The sequence below is a fragment of the Lissotriton vulgaris genome, chromosome 8 (genome assembly GCF_964263255.1).
Source record: "Lissotriton vulgaris chromosome 8, aLisVul1.2, whole genome shotgun sequence".
NCBI lineage: Eukaryota > Metazoa > Chordata > Amphibia > Caudata > Salamandridae > Lissotriton > Lissotriton vulgaris.
Window position 1 is genome coordinate 223142988 of NC_141696.1, and position 22485 is coordinate 223165472.

Genomic DNA, 22485 nt, shown 5'->3' on the forward strand with positions numbered 1-22485 from the left:
TGGGAGGAGGTTCTTAGCGAGGTGGATAAATGTTTTGAGATAGAGCTGCCACGGTTCCCTGCCTATGTCTTACTGGGGTTGCCGAACGGGCTGATGTACCCCCTCAGGTCTAGAAGGGGTAGACAGATAGCGATAGCTCTAGGGTCAGCGGTGCAAAACATTCTCATACACTGGCGCTCTACCACGCTCCCCACTGTTGTCGGCTGGCTGCATAGATTGTGGCATGTCCTTGGCATGGAAAAAATGTCCTTAGTGGCACTGGGGGATACGGATGCTTTTGAGGAGCTGTGGGCGCCTTTCCATGGCCTGTTGTGTTCTGAGTTCAGGGAGATCACCTGCCCTAGGTATCTCAGGCTGTTACGGCTGACACCGCCACCGGATCCGCCTGTTTGATTGGTCGGAGTTGGTGTTGGGTAGCGGAGTCAACCGGAGGGTTGCAATGAGGGGAGCGCGGATGGTCTTTGGCACAGTACAGGGGGTGGGTTGGGGTGCAGTAGTTGGGGGGTTTTGTTGGTTGGGTAGGTTATGGAGCAGGGTTGTTTCCCCACCTCTTTTCCCCCCCTTTTTTTCCCCTTTTCCCCCCCCCCCCCTTCCCTCTCCCCCTCCCCCCCCTTCTTTTTGTTTTAACCACGGGCGCGCAAGCTGTGTTTCCATGCCGGATGGTGCCTACTGAGGGGTCAGAATTGCTTTGATGTATCTAATGTACCGTACGCTTTGATTGGGGGGCGCCTGTGGTTTTTTCTTTTTCTTGCCCTGTTGTTTCCTTCCTTACCCTGCTTCAATAAAATACTTTAAACCTAAAAGTGAGATGCATCAGTGGAGAGAACACTGTGCCACTTCCGACACCCTACTGTAGCAGGTAACTAGACACATTACCGCACTACTGCATGCTGCACTGTGGCCGAGCTACGACTCTCTATGCCTAATTCAACTCTCTCACACACGCATTTTCCAATTTTCCAACTCATTATTAATAGTGGAAAGTGATCTTTAATTTTGTCTTAAGTGTGAAAATTCTAAAGGTTTTATTGTAACTTCAGTTGCAACTGTGAATGTTCTATACTCCACGTTGCCTTTAAAGCCTGAACTGCTCTACTACAAATAAACCTACTGTAAAGCTAATATATTTGCCGATCTCAATTGTTACTGCTGGCGTCACCGGTAACGGATTCATTCAGGAATGATATCCTCCTGAATGCAATTACTTCTGCTGTGCTCCAGAGATACAGAGAACCATCCACAATAACATGGATGAATAGAAACATTCACAAAAACATGAAGTTATGAGGGGGAATGTCTTTCATTTATCTTGAATAATTTTGTGGACATGATTAAACTTTATTTAAATCAAATAAAAATCATGCACGTGTACAATTTAATGAATGTGATTTTAAATTTGGTCTCAGTAATGATAAATGTTTACAGAATATTCAATTGTAAACAAGAACAAAATATGTTCTGGCTACTATGCAACAACCCACAAATATTAATGTCAGATGCTTAATTCTGGTACATTTTACCATACCTGATTGCAAAGTCAGTTCTGACACTAACCACGCAGCAAAAAGGAAAGAAAAGATTGTTAGGAAAATAAGCCACGTTCATCAAAGTTCTTTAATTTGAGGGTGAAAAAGTAATAACAATAAATATATGGAACACAAAGACTATATCGGTCAGACACAATATGTAGCAGCAAGAGAATAGTATACAAAGTACATTAGCAGTGAAAGTAAATGCAAACGTCATCAGGCTACAGATTGCTGGCTTCGATAGGAAGGTCTAAGACATCAGCATAGACATAGCAGGCTTGTGAGTTACCGGAGTCAACCATACATAGTCAACCATACACTGAATCAAGGATTTGAAGTCAGCCTCTGCAATTAAAGGTCTAATTCCCTGAAGCAAATGTATTAGTTCTCGCAGTTTTAGCTAAGGAGTTCATGTGAGCCTGGAGGTTCAGATTTGTACCCAGAATAAACCTCAGAGATATGGCACATTCAACTATGGATGGTTTCCAGTCACCGGTGTGGAGGGTTTTCAGTTGTTTGGACTGGAATGCAGCAGTGAGAAGGTGCAATCAGGAGGAACTCAATTTTTGTGGGATTTAATACTGGGTGGTACATACCCATCAGAGGGAAACACTTTACTTCTACACCCAAGCCGTATTAATGACGCGGGTGCAGAGGCAAAGAGACAGTCGGGACACGCACTGACTGCATTCCACAAGGAGGTGGTGCAGAGTCACTGAGCCCCAGATGGGAACCACCATGAAGGTGAAAAAGAGGACCCATGGACACCCCCTGCCCCGAAGACATTCCCCTGCAGGTGGGTGCGGTCAGACACTGCACCCACCTGCGGAGGTATTTCTGCCCCACTTTCAAAAGTGGGCCAGTTTCCGTCTGCACTTTGAAAGATGTATCTGCTGTTTAATACAGCCAGTTTGCCTTTCACGAATTCATTGTCCTCAGGGAAGCGCATTCTTTGGAAATGAGCACACTGACCAGTTCTGTGGCCGGCAAACCCATTTAAAAGTGCGCCGTGGCACAGACCAGGACTGTGCGACCTATGCATAATACGGCCCCAGGGTATCAATAGGGCACACATGGTAAGAGATGTTGGAACTTCTTAGGAGTATGCCCATTGGTTCAATGTAGATGTTAAAGAGAGTGGAAAATAGGACATAGCCTTGAGGAAATCCTTCGGGAAGAGGGGTGGAAAGGGAAAAAAGTTTTATATTTTTATTAGCTGCGAACAGTTGCTATAATAGGTTGAGAACCACATCAGAACTGTTCCACTCAGGCCCATCTGTTCTTTCACAGTTTTTAGAGAGAAACATGACTGACCATGTCAAGGGCTGCTAAAAAGATTAACCCCTTCGCTGCGGGGTTAATCCCCCGCTGTGCTGGGGGGGGGGGGGGGGGGGGGGTGAGGGGGGCGGGCACAGCGTCCGCATGCTCATGACGAGCTGAGCTCGTCATGAGCACCGGAGCACCGTGGCTCATGACGAGCTCAGCTCGTCATGAGCAACCAAGAGGTTAAGGGGAAATAAAAGACAGGAGTCACCTTTGTCCATGATGATTGTTTACAATTTAGAGAACTGCATTCTCTGTGTTGCAGCACGCTCTAAACGTATCACGAGTGACTTGTCAAGAAGGTAATATGTGGTGATGAAGTTCTCAAGATGGGATGCTACACAACTATTTATGGTTTTGCTAGGTTAGTTAAGGGCAGACGGTCTTTAGATCCTTTGGTTCTGCACCCAGCTTTTTTGGGGTGACTTAATCAAACGGGTAAGTATTCTGTAACCTCCCATATTGTGAGGAAGTTGATCAGCTTGTCCCAACCTGGGGGTGAGGGATTGGGAGGAGGGGAGGAATGGTAAAGTAAGGCGGAGGATTATAGGAAGGAAATTATATCAGGTTTCAAGATGTTTGACTTTGCCCCGAAGATAAAGTTCTTGTACTATTTATGAGCAGTGCAAAATAATTTGAGACTTTACTGAGAGGTGCACTGATGCCAGATGCATTCATTGGACCCAAGAGATTTCATCTCCTCGTGCAAGACTTTTGAGTACCATTAGTTAGAGGATTTTCTTTGCTTCAGTTTGAATGGCATACTGTTGTTAACGATCTCAGCTAGTAAGGGAGGTTGGGCAATACATTAAAACCTGCATTTCCGAACTTCTGAAGACGGAAGCCACAGCACAATTAACTGGGTAGTGTGGACGAGACACTGGAAATTAGTGAATCACACTATTGGCATTTACCCAAAATAAATAAAACAATATTACTCTTAACAAGCTGTTCAAAAAAGGTTATGAATGCCTTCCAAATCCATTGAAAACAACTAATTCAATTTAGAAGAAGAGCGTTGAATTTGAAATTAGACTTTATTCTTAGGCCATTTCAGACAAAGACATTCTTCTGTTTTTAGGCCAGGTAAACCATTATACAAGAAACAGTTAATTGTGAAAATCACTGACAGCAGTATACAACAAAGTTCAACCCCTCTTGCCTAAAAAGTTTAAAGAACAGATTGGTGTTTTTCAAGAGGGCCTAAAGTGGTGGGAGATGGATTCTGCTTCTCACTAGACATCTCTATTACAATACGGAACAACAAACTTTGGTTATCAAGGGAAGAAGGTGTTTTGGTGGCCTCACAATAAAATACGCAAATGGTTTTGTTCAAATTTGGATGAAACAGGTCCCTGGAACATGTTCCATCTCAGCAGTCTGCCTGATGGGAACCAGTAGCGGGACTGTAACTCTCCAGTGGTATAATTCCTAGAACATGGAGGACTGAACGACTTATTAATGTAACTTGTTATGCATGAGCAGTAAACTAAATCATACAAAAAGCAGGTCATTAAAATGTGGTGCCGAGTTAAAATTGCTGTTTCTAATGGGATTTGTCTTGCACTTAAAAATGCAGGACCCGATCATGCATTAGCTGTTGGGTTATAGTTTTGGTGTTTCGACTGTAAAGTGTTTCTGGATTCTCATATCGAGATTCAGAGAAGTTGTTGCCACAACAAAGGCCTTTGTCTAGGGCGTGGAGAGGATTTTGTTTCCTGGTGAGGCATTTGCCAGTGGTATTTTGAATTTTAAAACCTTGAAGTTGATTCCGACCCACAACAGGTGTCTGCAAAAGCTTCAAGATGGGAGGATCATGGCCTCTTCTAATACTTGCAATTTGCGGATTATTGGTGTGCACAAGATGCCAATGCGTCTGTATGAAGAGAAAGCATTAAGCGTAAAACATGTTTAGAGGGGTCTGAACGGTATTATTGAGGAAAAGATACACGTTTATTATCCACTTGATATCAAGAGGAGCTGCAGTCCCTGTGTGGGTAGCAAAGATGATGGAGGGAGGAAGATAATAAAATGTCATACCGTCTTTGCAGCAGGATGTCCACTCTGTTTCTGGTAATTTTCGATCTTTATGCCCTAAACCCTAACCCTACATGACGCAAGCCTTCCATCACAGAGGTGGCAATCCCTAGGTCGCCATAAGACTTAGATTTAGACTGGCATGCTGTACACATGTAAAGTGAATGTGAGGCCTCTGAGCGGCATGAGAAGGAGTAGCCATCATTTAAACATCATGGGAAGACGGTGGGCTTTGAGACTGCAGTATTTAAAGCATGCATAATATTTCTAATATTCAGAAGGATGCATTTGCTGCATTCTGCACTTCTCTAAACGAGGCTACCTAAAGAATGCAGAGTACTTTTCAGCCATAAAGAACAAAAAGCATGAAAAACACACAAGTAGCTCTAATATGGACTCTTGTAACCTTAGTCTTATAGAAGTCCTTCCTTCAGACACTTGGAGGTGACATGAACATTTCATTGCAGCATGAATGCAACAGCTACTTGGAAATCCTGTTGCATTTACTATCACGTCACCCTTTCTTTGCTCTCTCTCTCTCTCTCTCTAGTACGCAGACCACTCAGTGTCTTTCCAGCATTTGCACAGTGGTTTGAAATAATGTAGGCGGTAATATATCTTTGCTTGCCTGAAAATCGAAGAGGGCCATTAGTCAAGAATGAGGATAGGACTCTGCTTATAAGGAATGCTGAGCCTATTCCGTTTCTTAGGAAAGATGCAAGCTTACTAATTCTGATAGCCCGTCACTTACACTTTAGCTGGATTGGGTGTCATACCCCCATCAGAAAAGATATGGCCAAAGAAAGTTCATTTTGTCCTATGGAACTCATATTTATTGGCATTCAAAGTTAAACCTGCGTCAACAAGTAAACAAAACATTTGCGTGAGAGCTTTATAATGCTCCGTCTGTTAGCTCCGAAAACCAATGTGTCATCACTGTAGTTAAAAGCATTCATGCCCGGCTGTATGATACGTTGAACGACATCGTGAAAAAGCTCTGCAGCTGATGACACACTGAAACTTAGGGTCTGATTTTGATCTCGGCATACAGGTAACTCTGTCACAACAGTGATATCCTATCTGCCAAAATATAAATCACATTATATCCTATAGGATTTATGTTTCAGCAGACAGGATAGGATATCTGTCACCGTTGTGATGGAGTTGTTCTGAGCCCCACTCAGCAGCTTTGATGATGTGCAGCTTTGCGTTGGACGTAAACACAACTGCGGGCACTTCTTCTGGGGCCACTTACCACAACTCTGTGGTATGATGACCCTCTTTACTCAGTTTTGGAAGCAGATGATAATTTCTTGCATCAAATTCACTTTGCATTTAGGCGTCACTTTGTACTATCTGACACCTGGTTTGCCCCCTGCATCGCATCCCTTCTGATGGCAGCGTTATCTCTCCATATGATGTATAGCTTCAGGTTGTGTAGTAACTATCACTTTACAGCCTTCCCAGCAGGTTCTTGACCAACTATGTGTAGACTTCTCAGTGAGGTTTTCATTATCTTTGAACGCGTAACACTTGCTGGAAATGTTCTTTGACTATACATACGCCAAACACCAATTTGGCACTTCGACTGAGGCACATATGGTGCACACACAGGCAGTGTACTGGACCAAACTGGGAGAGAACGGTCAATCTTTGGGTTACTTATCCCATACTACTCACCAGTTGTAGTGTCCTCCCGAGCCTGGGTACACACTAGTCACTATGCTACACACGGAGCTTAGTATACCACGTCTTTATTCGTCTGAGTGTAACTGCGAACACAACATTCTAAACCTGCATTCACTTCACTATGTTCTAACATGCACGTCACAGTTCTACAGAGTCCATCAAGAGCCAAAAGGGTTCAGTCATTGCTAATTTACACGACACTACAGAAAGTAGTATGGTTTGCCTTACTGGTTGAAAGGATGGATCCCCCAGGGCAGGCCTAAGACCCCAGGAAACATTATAATCTCACTAGTGGCACGGAGCAAGGCTTTGACCAGGCTGCCATCAAAGCCTCCATCAAGGCCTCATTGAAGGACCGCAGTAATTTGGAAGCTGAGGGACACTGCTGTAAAACATGTGTGAGCAAATTTACCTTAACCTCTATAGTAGACACCTGCAACTCTAGCACCTCTGCAAGCTGCCACCGAGAAAGAGGCTCTCTCCTCGGTAGGGAGATCAAATGCTAAGTTTAACTCAGTCTTATGAGACATGTCAAGGCCACTTGCATTTTGTTAGGCTAAGTACAGACCAGCATCAATGTAACGTCGGGGTGTCAAATTGTCAGCCTCCTTTTTGTGGCCTTTATTATGGGGGAATGTCTGGTACAGAGTCAGAATCAGATCCACAAATAGGTTTAAAGCGTCTGCAATACCGGCACTGAGGCGAGAACATTTTAGAGGAGTCTTCCCAGACTAGGGGCTGGGCTTGGTTAATTAATTCCAAGACATTTGTCAAGATGTATATAAACTACACTTGAGATCTGAAATTAGTGTTAGCATTAAATCTGGAACTGGTGACTCTTGAATCAAGTTCAGCTGAAACTGGTGTGGTCTTTGGCAAAGTGGTGGAGGTGCAGCCTAGTGCATCTTGGCCGGGCAGAGGCCTAACAGGGTCCATCAGGCCCTACAGGCCCCCCAAATTGGAGGCTCGGGCAAATCAATTGGGCCCAGAAACGCTCTAGGGACACACACAATAATTTGGAAAAACTGCAGCATTGCCTCTTTGAAGGCAACTACCTGCGGCATTGTTGATGATGGCCTGGGAAATTCATGGCACATCAACTCCAATGATGGGAACAGAGTTGGATGATGGTGATGGAGTCAGATCTTTAGAACACCTATTGTGCAACCTCTCCCTGAAACAGGTGCAGTAGGGAGATATGGATTTTCACTTATATCTTTTGTGCTTGCATCAAGATGTTAGTCTTTCTACGTCACAGTGGACTTACTGAGGACGGCCACCGGGGCTGAGATATTAGACCTTGAGCAAGCTCGGGACTTCCAACATGACAGACGTAGCTTCTTGAGGTTGGTAACACAGAGCTTTGCTTCACTCTCCCAGATAGCGTTAGCGTGCATGAAGGAGCACTTGTTGCAGAACTTCAAGTCATGCTTTAAACCTAAGCATGAAAACAAAAATTGTGCAGGATCCCTAATCAACATTTGTTTTTGCCAGGTCCGGGAATGTTTAAAGCTTGCAGTCTTCAGAGGGGACATTTTTTGTATGCTGTGTCAAAGTAGGTTTTAGAGAGTCAAACACGACCCAAAGGTTTGGGAGTAGAGCTCCACATCTTCATTAAGGGCACGAAAAAAACAAAACCAACATTGTTGCACAGGGTGGCACCCACTTCCAGAGGTGGGATGACCCTGCAACACAGACCTGTGGTGCCACCTGCCGGGTTGCAGAATCTATTGCAGGAAAAGTTTTCAGATCAAGTATGGCACATAGAAGAGTTCAAGAGGTGAGGCAGTAGAAGTACCCAACAGAACACAATTTAGTACTTGTGAAATACCTGAAGCATGGAAACATAAGAGCCAAGAAAGGATCAAGTATTCAAGTTCCGCTCATGGAGATCCATACTTATTTTCAGTAGACCTGATTAACACAAAAGTAACTTAGACTTTGGAGTAAGATTACTACTTTTTGTACTCACACACCCAGAGTGTAAACTTACCACAAAAGTGTAAGTTACATGTCTCCACCCCTAGAGTAATGCAATTGGCTTAGTTGTGGGTGGGTGGGTGACGTCCCACCCTAAACTCCTTCCTGTCCCTATCTAAACCCCACTTACTCCTTAATTCAATACCCTTTTGTATTAAGTCTGCCCCTTTTCCACCCATTTCCCCCAGTCCCACCCACATTCCCTACTAAAATGTGTACTAAAGTGTACAGAGACTCCGCAGTTGAGGTTAAGCACTCAGCGCACATAAGTAGAGGTAATGTAGAGGTGTAAAATTCCACATTTAGCTTGTGAATTGCAATTGGTAGTACGTTTTGTAGTATTCCAAAATGTGCTACAAAGTGCATTTTGTGAATCAGGCTTAGTGAGTAGAGGTATCTACTGCCTGCAATCCAAAACCATTTGGAGGGAGCAAGGTGTCAAATAGATATTTTCATGCTCAGGATATTAATTTCCTTTTTGATGGTTTAAAATTTCTGTTTTCACAACCTTAGTCCTATATATCCACACAAGTCAAGGTGGACGTATAGAGAAAATTGATACATGTTTGGACCCACAGGTAGGGAGAAATAGTATGAGCAGGAAATCCACAGCCTGACTGCATTTCCAGAGAGGAACACAGTATTCCCACCCTCTATCGCCTAAACAAGAGCAGCATAGATATTCTAAGATATGAAAATAGGATCTTCATTTTACTATGGTAATAGCATGTCTTAAGACAGGAAAAAAAGATAAATACAATTTGTTGGTATTTAAGTCGTTGAAGCTCTGATAGGTTTCATGAAATGTTCTTTGGAAACATACTAATGATTATAGCCCAAGCGATAAACAGATGGTCCATCAACATGGCTGGCACAGACAGTGGGACACATTTATTGTTATCATAGCTCAAATGAGTTACTGCCTCAGAAATTTTCCAGAAGTTGAACTCAGCCAACATAGGAGAAGCCTTCCTACACTGTGGCAAGGCAGAAACGTGCACATGGGGTGAGGTTTCATAGGAAGGAAGAGACCTGGGCATCGGGACAAAGAAAGACGAGAAGAGATTTGTGTGATGTAATCAAATACCACAAACTCAGGACACAAAGGAAATTGGGCACAGAAGAGTTGCCATGAGGGGGACTCCAAGAGATTCTAAATATTTCACCTGGATTTCCAAACAGTCACAAAACAAATAATACTGCCTAAAAAGCATATTTCCACTTTCAAAATGTATGGTGCATGTTGTCTGATGTAAATCTGTCTGAATGTTTTAAACCTGGGACAGGGAGACTTACAAATACTTTTAACATCAGGACAGATCTGGCCTTGTATATTAATACTATGAAATAATTATAATTAGTAATTAAACAAAGCACAGTTTAGTTATTTTAAAATACCTGCAAAACACTTTCCACAAATAAATAGTATGCAATTCATGCTTTGTTAAAAGTTGTTTGTTAGAAAATATTCGTTTCACAATCCCATTAGTTTCTTTCGTTTTCACTTTCTCTACATTTAGAAAAGCTTGGCTCTTGTAACAGTCACAGACATCAACATGAATAAAAGAAACCATCACAAGCAAGAACATTCTACCCTAGTGTCACATGACAGTCTGATACATTGGAACTATCTTGTTCAGGATGCAATTCAGTTTGCATGCATGTATTTATATCCTCTAAGTTCTTAAAGAACTATACTAAAGCTCAGAACATTTAATAGCACAAGATCTCATCTCTGTCAATATTTAAAGCTGCAGCTGTAAACAATTAAAAATTGAAGCAGAATGAGGAGCAACTAGGACATGAAAGTAGATGGGTATCATTTCGGGTATAGAGAGGAAGTAGACCATTGGGATGCCATAATGTTTTGTAACCAAAGTAAACATGAATATGTAATTTATTTGGGGGGATCGTAAAGTAAACATAACATGCTTGCCTCAAAATCAGGAGTCATTAACCTTGTCTATAAACCAGCTTAATATTAAATTAGATGCATAAAGTAAATATGTGATTTTTCAATAATAATTGTTTCCACCAGAAGGCAACTTGTTCTAGACAACATGTATATACAGGTTTTACAACTTTTATAGGTTGAAAGTTATTCCGAAGGACTGGAATCTTTGGGTTACACCAGAAGTAATACTGCTTTATGACTTGGCTTTTTGTTAGCTCAACCGATAATCAGTTCTCTGCCTTCTACTTCAGCACAATTATTCCCAAGTATACAGAAACAAACAAAACACGTACCATGTAAACAGCCTGTTGTTAAGAGAGCCCGTGCTTTGTCTGCTAAATCGCTATTTAGGGTATTGCCCAATAGTAAAACGTCAATGGCCTCCTGCTTGGAACTATCAAAAAAGTTATTCTGAATGGTTCGTGTAACAGAACGAGCCCCGTCTTTCAGCTTTCCACCCTGAGAGAGAGAGAGAGAGAGAGATAGGTACAATAATTAGTTAGGAGAAATATTCCCCTACACAATGCACACCATTCTTTCATCATACATTTCATCAATAATCTAACTTTATATTTTAAGGCGCAGGTTGTTGGAACATTCCCATTTGATTTTACACTAACTAGCCTTTCTTTTGCATTAGAATGTTGATTTTTGTTATATGTACCAATAGTTTTTCTTTGCTTTGTGTATAGAAGACCTATTGCAGCATAAACTTAAAAAAAGAATAAGAGTTATAATGAAAAACTAGACATGTCTGTTAGAAAAAGAACCCTGAAACACACATCCTGTGACTATAATAAGATATCATAGGTTGCATCACATGAAATGTGTTTATGGTTTTGGGTGTGATCAATGCTGCCCAATGACTTATCTACAATTTCTAATTGGTGGAAGGAGCACAGAATGCTTGACATTGGATGATGTAGCAAGCATTCAATTTGTGCTTTGTTTGAGGGTTTAGAAATTGTAGTAGTCCTAGAAACATGCTTTGACCAGACTGAAGTAATCATTTTTAGGTGTTCAGCTCCTTGATAAACCAGACAGATAACATTTTGCATTTATTTTGTTTAATGGTTAATATGAGCAATAGCAATACTGCTGAAGACAGTATATTTTTACAGTGATCAAATACTGATGACTATAGTTCCTGAAGCCAGGGCTTACAGGGATGTAGTGGCAATTTGAAAAACCATTGAAATGGGTACATTTGTCAAAGTGGTAGGCGAAAAACAGTTGTCTGAGTTAGCAATATTAGAAGATCGGCATAAAATCAAGCAATTTGGAGTGAAAGGGCAATCAAGAAGTGATTAAACCAACTTATTAATGGGTGGTAAAACACGAACTCTAAGGTGTGATTGCTGGGACTCCTAGACTTTACTTTTGAAACTCTACCTTCTCGTATCTGTAGTCGCCAGTGTGCAGCCATGGGTTAAGGAGTACACAGAGAACTTGCCTCACTTACACAGATGAGTGAGTATTGTGAAACTATATTTTTCTTGACCCAGGCCATAGCAAGTTGGGGTCATTTGAACATATTAAATCTCTGATGGCGTGGCCTTGCATTTTGACAAGTGAAACATATTAAGGTCTAGAATTATTCTTTGGAACATTTCACCATCATGAGATGTTTAAAGGGATCATTATACTTTCTTTGCAATTATGATTCTGAGTGCCCAACAGTGGAAACAAGGACTAGCTTGACCCACTGAACTGCATCTGTTAATGTAGCTCTTTTAGAAACATGCATCTCCATAAAATATTTATCTGTATTTTCAAAACATTTACCCAGTGATAATCAACACTGCTTGAGATTAAGAGTGCACATTTTTTTTGCATAAGGTCACTACTGCTACAAAATACAAATTGCAACACCACAAGAAAATGTATGATTAGTACGCAATACCATACAAGATCTCCAAGTGGCTTACCCAAACTTCTGGCTGTATAGGGTGCCTTCATTGAGCTCACTCTGTATAAATATATTTGCTAACTGGCCAAAAATCTGATCATATTTGAGGACTACATTTGTTACTTTGACAGGGTAAATTGAACAAGTAATGCTATTTGTTCCTGTCAATAATAGCCATCAGGGACAAAATCCAGAAAAGGATGAATTACTATGTTGTGCAATTATTTAATCTACATTTTCAACCCTTCAGCGAAATGCATCTCTTCTAATGTGCTGAAGTTAAAGCTTTCTAAGAATGATGTCTGAACACATTCACTTACATCATTTAATTTGCTGTTTACAGTATATTTGTGTTTTTTACTATTGTTTGGTTTAATGGTATCACCCTTTTTATTGGGATCAATGTATTACATCTGATCTGCCGCCTCAGACAATACATTTAAAATATTAAGCAGAGGGGCCAGTAAGTCTACAATTATAGGCTTGTTTGTTGCATAATGGTAAGTGAGCATTATAATAGGATTAACAAAAGGTTTTACATTGGTGCTTTTCTAGGAATGCTTGGGATGCATTGTAAAGGCTTGCCTGCTATACAATTTCTTTACGATACCACTGGTCATCCATGGTTCCGTATTCCGTGCATCTGGGAATTTAAATTTGGAAGATTACAAAATAGTTTTCAGTGTCAGGAAAATTTGCAGCTATTAGCTCATCGACACACTCATACTCGAAGAACACTCTCTAACAAGACACAATTGCACAATTTGAAGATTCTGACCTATACTCAACATTTGAATTAATAGAGCAGGACCGTATCAATCGAGGCAAAACAGTCATTTTAATGCAAACTGCCTTTTTCAATCCATGTTATGAAAACTATCATACATTTGACTCAATAAGATTATATTGCGGCTATAGGCATGAGATAGTTATTGCTGTGAAATAAAAAATAGTAATGAATATGAATTCCAAAATATTTTAGATGAACCCTACAGTAACTTCTATTGACTGTAATGCAATGTGACTAATTTGAAACTTATACCAGTTAGACTGAGATTCTTGGTAAACAAAGTATAATGCACTGCTACTGTCCTATGATGGCGGGCATTTCATGTAATAGGGTGCACTTACCCAGTCTGCACTGGGCGCAGCTCATTAAAAGTGCTTTGGAACACTAACAGTGACTGTGCGCCTTACGTAGAGTATGGCCTTTAGTGCACAAAAACAAAGTAAGGCCTAGCTTGCTTTATTTCTTTATTTGTTCATTGTAAACCCCCTGCTCAACGTCCTAAAGCTGTGGCACTGAGATACGGTGACTTAAGAGCCAGCTGTACTGCTAGGTGCCCAAAGCTCTGCTTTCATGTATGGCTTTTCATGGCCCTGTGCTGCTACCTCACTTACCCTGCAAATATCCGCAGAAAAAGCTGGTGGACTTGGGAAGAGCAGAGGCTACCTGCAAGGCTACTGCATTGTAAATGAGCTGAGCAATTCTCTTTCTATAAATTTAGTATGCAATATCCCAGTTGCCCCTGGTTTCCCATCCCACGCAGGGGCTGGCCAGTGCTTGACCACACTCCAAGAAAACATCACATGGCCATAAAATGTCATGGGTAAAAGCAGAATGTAAAACACCATGCGCTGGCACTTTAATTACAGGAGTACCCAGCAACTGGTACTTATATTTATATGATAGCCTATTGAGCTGGATGGGGATGACGGGGGAGAGGTAAGCTGGGAGGCAGGGTGGCAAGAAGAGGAGGAAGGGGGCAATGGGTGGTGAGTAATGAAGAAAAAAGCAGAAAGAGAGAGCGAGAACGAGAGAGAGAGAGAGGGGGAGAGGGAGAGGGGGAGGGAGAGGGAGAGGGAGAGAGGGAGAGAGGGAAGTCATGAGACAGAAAAGGAAATTGGGCTGAGCCCAGTGGAGCAACGTGGAACTGACACACATTGTGAAAATGGGCGAGGGGGAGGGAGCAACTGGACACACAAGAGGAAAACAAGCCTATGTACTCCTTTGGAGCGCTAAACATCAAAAGCCACCCGACCATTAAAAAGGGAAAACTGTTTCCTGACGTCAGCTCTGGAAAGATAAAACGAATCCAGTTAGAATATCCCAAGAGCAAAATTCTCCGGGGCGAGACAAACAGAAGAATACGGAGAAAAGCCATTGAGTCAGAAGCAGGGAAGTGGGGTATGCAACAAGCCATGAGCATGGGCCGTCCGCAAGATCTCCCTATATTTACTGGAAAAAAATAGGTCTGGACAATAGACAGCAAAAGCAATCTGTAGTCAAGACCTAAAAAAGGAAAATGAGATATACAATTGTTTCCTTTACCATGTTCCTTGCAAAGAGGCACATATATACAGTTGAGGCAAAGCAGTGCCCCATCGTTTTATGGGTGGTACAAAAGTCGAACTAATGGATACTGGCTGAGGAAATGCGTATGAAAAGTGTTTGTACAGATAAGAAAGTGAAGGAAGATTTCAGACTGGAGGGATATGTAGGAGAGACTGGTTGTAATGCAGGTAGAGGGACAGGGAGTTTGTACTGAAAACGATTCAAATGGGTAGGGCACATGGCAGGAGATTTTGTGGATGTACTGTTGTGCTGGGCAAATAAAGAAATGCAAAATCTGATTTGTGATACTTAAAGTACCAGGTGTTGAAACTCGCTCCATTGTATTAATTGCATTGGAAAATAATAACAATGTTAAAAAAATGCTTTAAAATGTCTAGTTTGATTTTTTATTTTGCCATAATTGATAAAAACAGATACGAGTGCATTTTGGATTGACCTTGAAATATACAAAAATATGTTTCGAAAATATATTTTTAATATTATTAACTTTGTAAAATAAACTGTTTTAAGTCCGTCAATATAGCCAGGTCGCTTTAAAAAAACATTTTCACAATAGAGATAATTCATGAGCTGTTATTATTTTAAGAAAAAGCGTTAATTCTGACCTAATCTGTAAAGCTGTATCTCAGCATGCAACAGACCAAAGCAGTCAATATAGGGCAGGAAAGCAGAATATCACTATTCGTTTCATATTTCTATTCTGGGGTTAGTGATTCCAAATGATTTCCAGAGTTTCATGTGCTAGCAGCCAAGTCTAAAACAAACACCAAAATGTTCTCAGGGTATATATTAACGCAAGGGATTAAAAGACCGACTCACCATAAACATATGAGGCAATGCATCGAATGAATCCAGTGAAAGCGAAAAAGAATTAGTCAAGGAATTAGTGAAAATACTGTTAGTATCGAAATGTAAACTTGTAAACATTCGCCTGTGAAGTAAGGATGGCTTGTTTCTATGTTCAATTCTAACATCCCTGCCTATTACTCTGGGTTAAATGCGTTCAGTCGTTTAACTCAAACTTTAAACACAAAATAGTAAGTCAATTTGCAAACTTCAATAAATGAGTATTATACGAAAATTCAAGAAATGTTAAAATGCTGAGTGCACCACCATGCAGTTTAAACATAAGGTTAAACAAAAACAAGTTGAGTGCAAGTCAAAGGAAATCTAATACATGTGGAGTGATTAAATGAAACGGTCACAAACTGAAGGTTTTCAAATGAAACTAGCATGCATATGGAAAGTGATTTAATTATACTCTGATAGGGATCAAATTAAAGTATTCTGCAGGCAAAGGTGGTCAAATGAAACTGTGACATGGAAGGTGATCAAAACAAACCATCACACAGAAGGTGATACAATAAAACTATCACACAGTTGGAAGGTTATTAAATTAAACTGTTATACACGTGGGAGATGATCAGATCAAACCAACACACAAGTTGATTAAACAAAACTTTAACATGGAAGGCAATTGAGTAAAACCACCACTAGCACGAAAAGTGATCAAATGAAACTAGCATGCACAGGAGATCAAACGAAATTAACACACACCCAGATGTGATTAAATTAAACTATCACAAACTTGGAAGATGATCAAACGAAAATCAGAAATAGAAGGTGATTATATGAAACTATCAAGCACATAGAAGGTAATCCAATGAAACTATAACATGCACGGCCATCAAATGAAATGAAATTTGTGGCATGTGGCGCGGTAGGAATAATATTGGTTATGCAAACTAGTAGAGGTTAGATCCTTTATGCCAAAGGAGAAGCAGAACAATTGCTGTTTACTGTTTTAATCTAACAGCAACTTAACCCCTCCACTGCTGCTGGAATTCTGCGCCTGTGCGGCACATTCTGATCGCGGGCGTGGTCATGACGGCCCCCAGCCATCAGCAAACGCCAACCGTGATGCATGACGGCCGGGGGCCGTCATCAGAATGGAAGGCGTTTTAATTAAGTTGTTTTATCAACCTATTTATGAGCAATATTAATACCACAGATACTGCAGAAACTGGTGAAAATAATAATTGATTCACAAATTGGTGGTCCACCTAGGCTATAAAAGCAACTTCATAACAACTTAAAAAAGCACAGCATTCTGATGTTTCACCTTGTTAAGTGCTACACAATGTTTTTGAGGATTCTGCATTAAAACACTAAACTAAAGAAGACTTATTTGGCCATCCAGGCACAGACTACGAAGAAGAGGCACATGAAAGTTAGTGAAAGAGAAGAATCTGCCAGGAGGCATTCTTGAAACACAGCACTGACAATAAACCTCAAAAAATCAAAAGCAATTTAAAGAGATTAAAGTTACTTACTTGTCATCCTAGATTTGCCCTGTATGCATCTTCACTGAAGTCAAACATTAGAATACTCTGCCCCAAATGCACAAGATCCCAGAACACTTTTACCATAGCTACGTATACCAGATAGAAATACATGGTAAAAATAATGACTCCATTTTAAAAAAGTAAAAGAATACTACAAATTATAATACAAAGGACAACAAACTATATCATATTCAAAGTCCCTGCCTCTAAATCACATTGCTCAATAGTTCTAAAATAAAGTGAAAATGTAGCCAGATAGGCCACTGTCTTGCAGAAGTCAAAAGTGATGTTCCCTTTAAGAATCCAGCAACTTTGCAAATCTCATCATACATTGTACTGTCAGTAGATGAAGACCAACAATTCTTCTGGAAATACTACAAGATAGAACTTCAAGTACATTTAAACCATTGTACCTGTATTTCAAGAGAGGTAGCCAGAGTGTTGTTTAAGACTTCAAAGAAAATGTTTGTGATGCAGAACTAGCATTACAAGTAAGCAACTTCCTCCTCTGCATCATAGCATATTCAGTGAAACTCACAAACATTATTCTAAAAGAGCAAGCTCATCCCCTAAAAGTGTATCTTGAATGACATAAAACCGGACAGCAAAGGAATCCATGAAATGAAATAAGGATATCCTACACAAACAGATTTTTAAAGTAGTTTTGCCCACTACTGCATCTGTCTTGGCGTCTGAGTCCAAACGGTATTTGTTTTTTAAATTATGGAGACACACACACGTTGCAGCACATGACAATGACAAGCAATGGCACATTTCTCAACCATGTAGCCACTTTACCTCTGGCTGAGTGGACCTTGCACCTCCCCGGACGCAATTTGTTATCTACTAGTACATAAGCAGGTAATGAAACAATCTACCAGGAAATGAACCGCCTAGAAGCTGGATAGCCTCAATGAACCGTTGTTAACAAAAAAAGTGCAAAGATTTTTTGAAGACTTTGGTTTTGTCTAAATAAAACTTTAAAATTCTACAAATACTTGAAGTATGAAGCACATTATCTACTGCAGAACGAGGGTATTAAAAACATTTTCGTAGGGAAATAGAAAAGTTTACATGAAACTGTGAAACCACTTTTGGAAGCAATGATGAATGGATTCTCAAAACTATCCTGTTTGAATGAAAGACCCTGTAAGGTTCCTGAATGTGTAATGCTTGAATCTTGCTAACCCTATAAATAAACGTATCCCAATAAGAAAAGCAATCTTACACAAAATATGCTGCAAAGAGGTTTTGTGTGTAGTTAAGGTGGGTCAGTTACCTTCACAAGAACCACATTTTAAGGTAATGGGGAGATTATTTACAAACAAGAGTAGAAATCCTTTTTAGACCTTAACCTTAATGACCGATATGGGTCCACATCCTTCTGTTATCATGATAATAAACTCTTCTATTTGAAGGAATATGCTGCTCTCATACTCTGCTTCTTTGCCTCTTTTAATAATGTCAATGCAATCCGTTGGCAAGCTCAAACACACACATTCCGTAAACTTAAGATCAACAATGTTGAACCTGGATGGAACACCTGGCCCTGGAACTGGTTGAAAAGATTTGGCTTGCATGGAAGCCACCTGTGAAGCACAGATGAAAAAGATATGAATACTACCACTGTCTTTGCCTGTCCAGGGGAACGAGACTAATTCTGTTTTTTTTAACTGTTTTAGTTTGATTAGCACCTATGGGATCAGAGGAATCAGAATAAAAATATAGAAGATTATTGAACCAGTTCATCAAAAGGGCATCCCCATAGATTTTCGATCAGGGTAACTGGAGACATAGTTTGTATACTTCATGTTTCCTTTTATAGCAAACAAATCTATTCAGGGATGCCCTGATTCTTTGAAAATGTTTTTTACTACCTTGCTATCCCAAACCTATTTGAGTTTCTTTGCAGCTACTACTGTGTGCATCTGCATGGTAGTTATGTACCACCGTCAGATGTTCTGCAGTGATTACCATGCCCCTCACAATAATCCACTTGGAACTGGTTTCACCCACTGAAACTGGTGCTTCACTGTGTGTTAAGATAACACAAAGCCTTACTACAGTCTACTTTGGTCACTATCCTCTCAGTCATCAGAGATAAAAGGAAAGCTGTTGGCCTAGGCGAACTTCCCAGAGTTCCAGCATGGTGATATGGAAAAATCTTTCCTTTTCCGTCCATGTTTCCAGAATGCTTAGATTCTCTGGGTGTGCTCATTAGCCCATAAGGGATGCATCCCTTATGGCAGTGAGTTGGACTATGTAGACTGAAAGGTATACACTAAGAGACTGGACGGATTATGCCAACATTAAAGAGCCTGAACTGCTTCCTGTGACAGAGGAAGCTTGTCCTTCCATCTCCCATGACTCTGACCCTCTAAGCACAATTGAAGAGGCCTCATGCATAGCCTAGTATTTGGTACAATAAATATACAAAAGCAATAGAACCCAGATGGGACAATATCTGCCTCGCCGTAGGACTCCAATTTTTCAGAAGGATCAGACATTTGTTAACAATGACACCACTCTGTCCTTTATGTTGGTATTTATTGAGACTTGTAGGTAAATTCAGAATCTGCACTAGAGATTAATGTTTGAAAAATCACATGAAGACCAAATGATTCGAGAGTAAATGTCTTTCAGAACAGTGTGCAGGCTGCTGACGTTGATTTCTCAATTGCCCAGATAAGGGTAGATTTTGTTGTTGTTGTCTGAAGTACTCTAGTACCATAGTCATGCACTTGGAAAATGTCCTGTGGGCAGGTTTTCAGCCACATGGAAGAAATTATAATGCAAGTTTTCCCTCAGAAAGGTCCTCTCCCCCTAGAAGGCTGAAATCTGGAAATATGCAATTTGTGTATCCACTGAACACATCCAGTTTTATACCTCTAGTTATGGGTAAACCTGATGAATGGTCAGCATGCTTAATTTCTCCATTTTCATCCACTTCTTGGTTTTCTTTAGCTCCAAGATTAGTATGCACCCTTTCTTGGGACCTTTTCTTTGAATGAGGAAGTATCTCAAGTAGACGTCTCTCACTTTCTGTGCTGGTGGGGCTGTTTCTATGGCTATTTTACCCATAATACCTGCCTGCCTGTATCTCTCTTTAACCGAAACATTTTTCTCAGAGGTATAGACAAAAGATATGCCTTGAAAGCAAAAGCACAACTACTTTACAGAATATTCGGCACCCACTCTGCTTTGCTCACCACTCTTTCAGATGGTTTGCAATTCTTCCCCAGCACCATAATGATGTACACTGAATGGGAATGGGCCAGTCACTGCTGATTATTATGAGATTTTGAACCTGAATACTTTTGCGGTTATACACCGCTGCCTCTTCATCTCCTCTTTAGCAGAGGTTATTGAGGGTGGTACTGTTGTTGGCTCTGATGCTGCCAATGAACTCTCTGAGGCTGATGGGAACGGAGGAACGGAGTTTGTTTGTATTGTGACTTGAACTCTCTTTTCTGCTCTTTCAGGCTCACAGCCATCACAGTTTCTGTTTCTGTCTTCGTTCTTTGCATTTGTGTGAGAACCAAAGAAAATCCACCAGGAAGACCTGCAACACTATCGAAGTATTCAGAGAAAGCTAGGCCTGCCAAATCCAAGTATTGACTTTTGGTCTGGTATTGACTAGAATGCCCTCACTGACAATTAAAAAAAAAAGGAATTGACATAAATACATTTTTAAAAAACCTTTCTTTCCTCAGGGAAGACAGTAGAAAACATTTTAAAAGATTCCCATAAGGATCTTTCATACCGGCCAAGGAGTGCTGTTGCCCTGACTATTTTCAATGTCCTATCCGCGGTGCTACACATTATTCTGCCCGGAGTATCAGGTCTCTTTCTAACGCAAACCATAAAAAGATACTAACGATGCGGCGAACGGATGCAGACATCTCAGGAAACACAGAACCTTTTGATTAATCTTGGCCCGTTTTTTGGATGAATTTGACATATCTAATTAAGCAAAATAGAAATTTCCATCCGTCCACTCCCTGCTACCGGAGCCCACGGGCCCACTATGATCATTTTGACCACCAAAGTCATTGGTGTTTTCACGGTGCCTCGCTTCAGTCCTGAGGAAGACCCCTCTGTAAGGATCAAGGTTAACCTACAATTTCCCTGGGGTCAAAACGTCGACTTTTTCTTTTCGATTGCCCGTGTGGACAGCAGTGCTTTTTCACTACGCCAAATTTAACACAATGGCTGAATATTAGTTTTTTTTAGCCATATGTCAGGCTGGACAGGATTTTCTGTATATAATTTTGTGAATGTATATATTGTCACTACCTTTCTTTTCCCACAGAACCTTCACTTTTGCACACAATTTTCACCTTCCATTTGTTCCTGTTTGGGGCACTTTTGCATATACTTTCCAGATGTTGGCTGGATTTTGAACATTTTTATGTGTGTTCAATAGGATTAAACAATATTGAGCAGAATCTCTTATTGCAAGTAATTTTAATGCATGATGCTATATAAAGAATTATTTCCTTCAATTATGTTCCACTGGGACCATTTTCTTCCCTACCTCTGACCAGGGAGACGGGTTGATCATGGTTGAATCTAAGAAACATACTGACACTGGAGAACTGTAGCTACAACTACTTTCTTCTCCCTCATTGAATCTTTCATAGATTTATTTAGACTAGAAGGCAGTTGCAGAACAGAAATAAAGCTGGAAACAGGCTCAGACTATTGAAAGAATTGCGTAAAACTGCTTGATTCACTGCAGAATCTGCTGCTGCACCCATATCCAGGCCGTAGTGTTTGGTGAATGTGTGCCTGTTCTGACAGTTCGACGAAGGGCATGAAGAGCTACACCAGCATATAAAGCAGGAGTTAAAGAACCACTGAAGGTGAAGTGTGCTGTAAGTGTTCTTTCTAGGGGTCTGTTAGCCTTTCTGTGGGTGAACACAATTTCAGACTGAAAGCCATCTTGCCAGGTTTTGTATCATCAGGGAACAGCCCCAGTTGCATTTTTTTGGGCTGAACTAGACGCAGTCTCAAACGCTAAGCGTGCCTACCTACACACACGTGTGCTTACATGTTCACATGTAACCAGGCCAGTATCTCAGCCTACCTGCGCAGCACAGACCTTAACTTCAAAGGCATACACTGGTGTTTAGTATTCTTAGTACATTTCCACAAAATTCACAGTGAATCAACATCATCTTCACTACCTGCTCAATCAATATGGTCTTCCACCTGTCCCTCCTTATTTTCACATTTTTTATCCTCTCTTGGATCATTAGTTTGTTAGCCTACATCATCTGGCGTAAACTGGACTGACAACAAGCTGCAGTGCTGAGGAGCCGTAGCTTGAGGTTACTGAGAAAGCGCGGGCAGCTGTAGAG

General features: G+C 40.8%; 1 protein-coding gene across 4 annotated transcripts in view; it reads right to left on the reverse strand.

Annotated features, from left to right (window-relative positions):
* SYNJ1 (synaptojanin 1) overlaps positions 1–22485 on the reverse strand; it is a 668969-nt gene that overhangs the window by 340542 nt on the left and 305942 nt on the right. For 2 of the 4 annotated variants that reach the window (XM_086933998.1, XM_086934000.1), the window contains exons 12-13: positions 10806–10962; positions 1526–1549 (exon numbers count right to left, since the gene is read on the reverse strand). In XM_086933998.1, coding sequence (XP_086790124.1) covers positions 1526–1549; positions 10806–10962 — 181 coding nt within the window. Of the gene's footprint in view, positions 1–1525; positions 1550–10805; positions 10972–22485 lie in introns of all 4 variants that reach the window. The other 2 variants (XM_086933997.1, XM_086933999.1) reach the window with 2 other exon arrangements.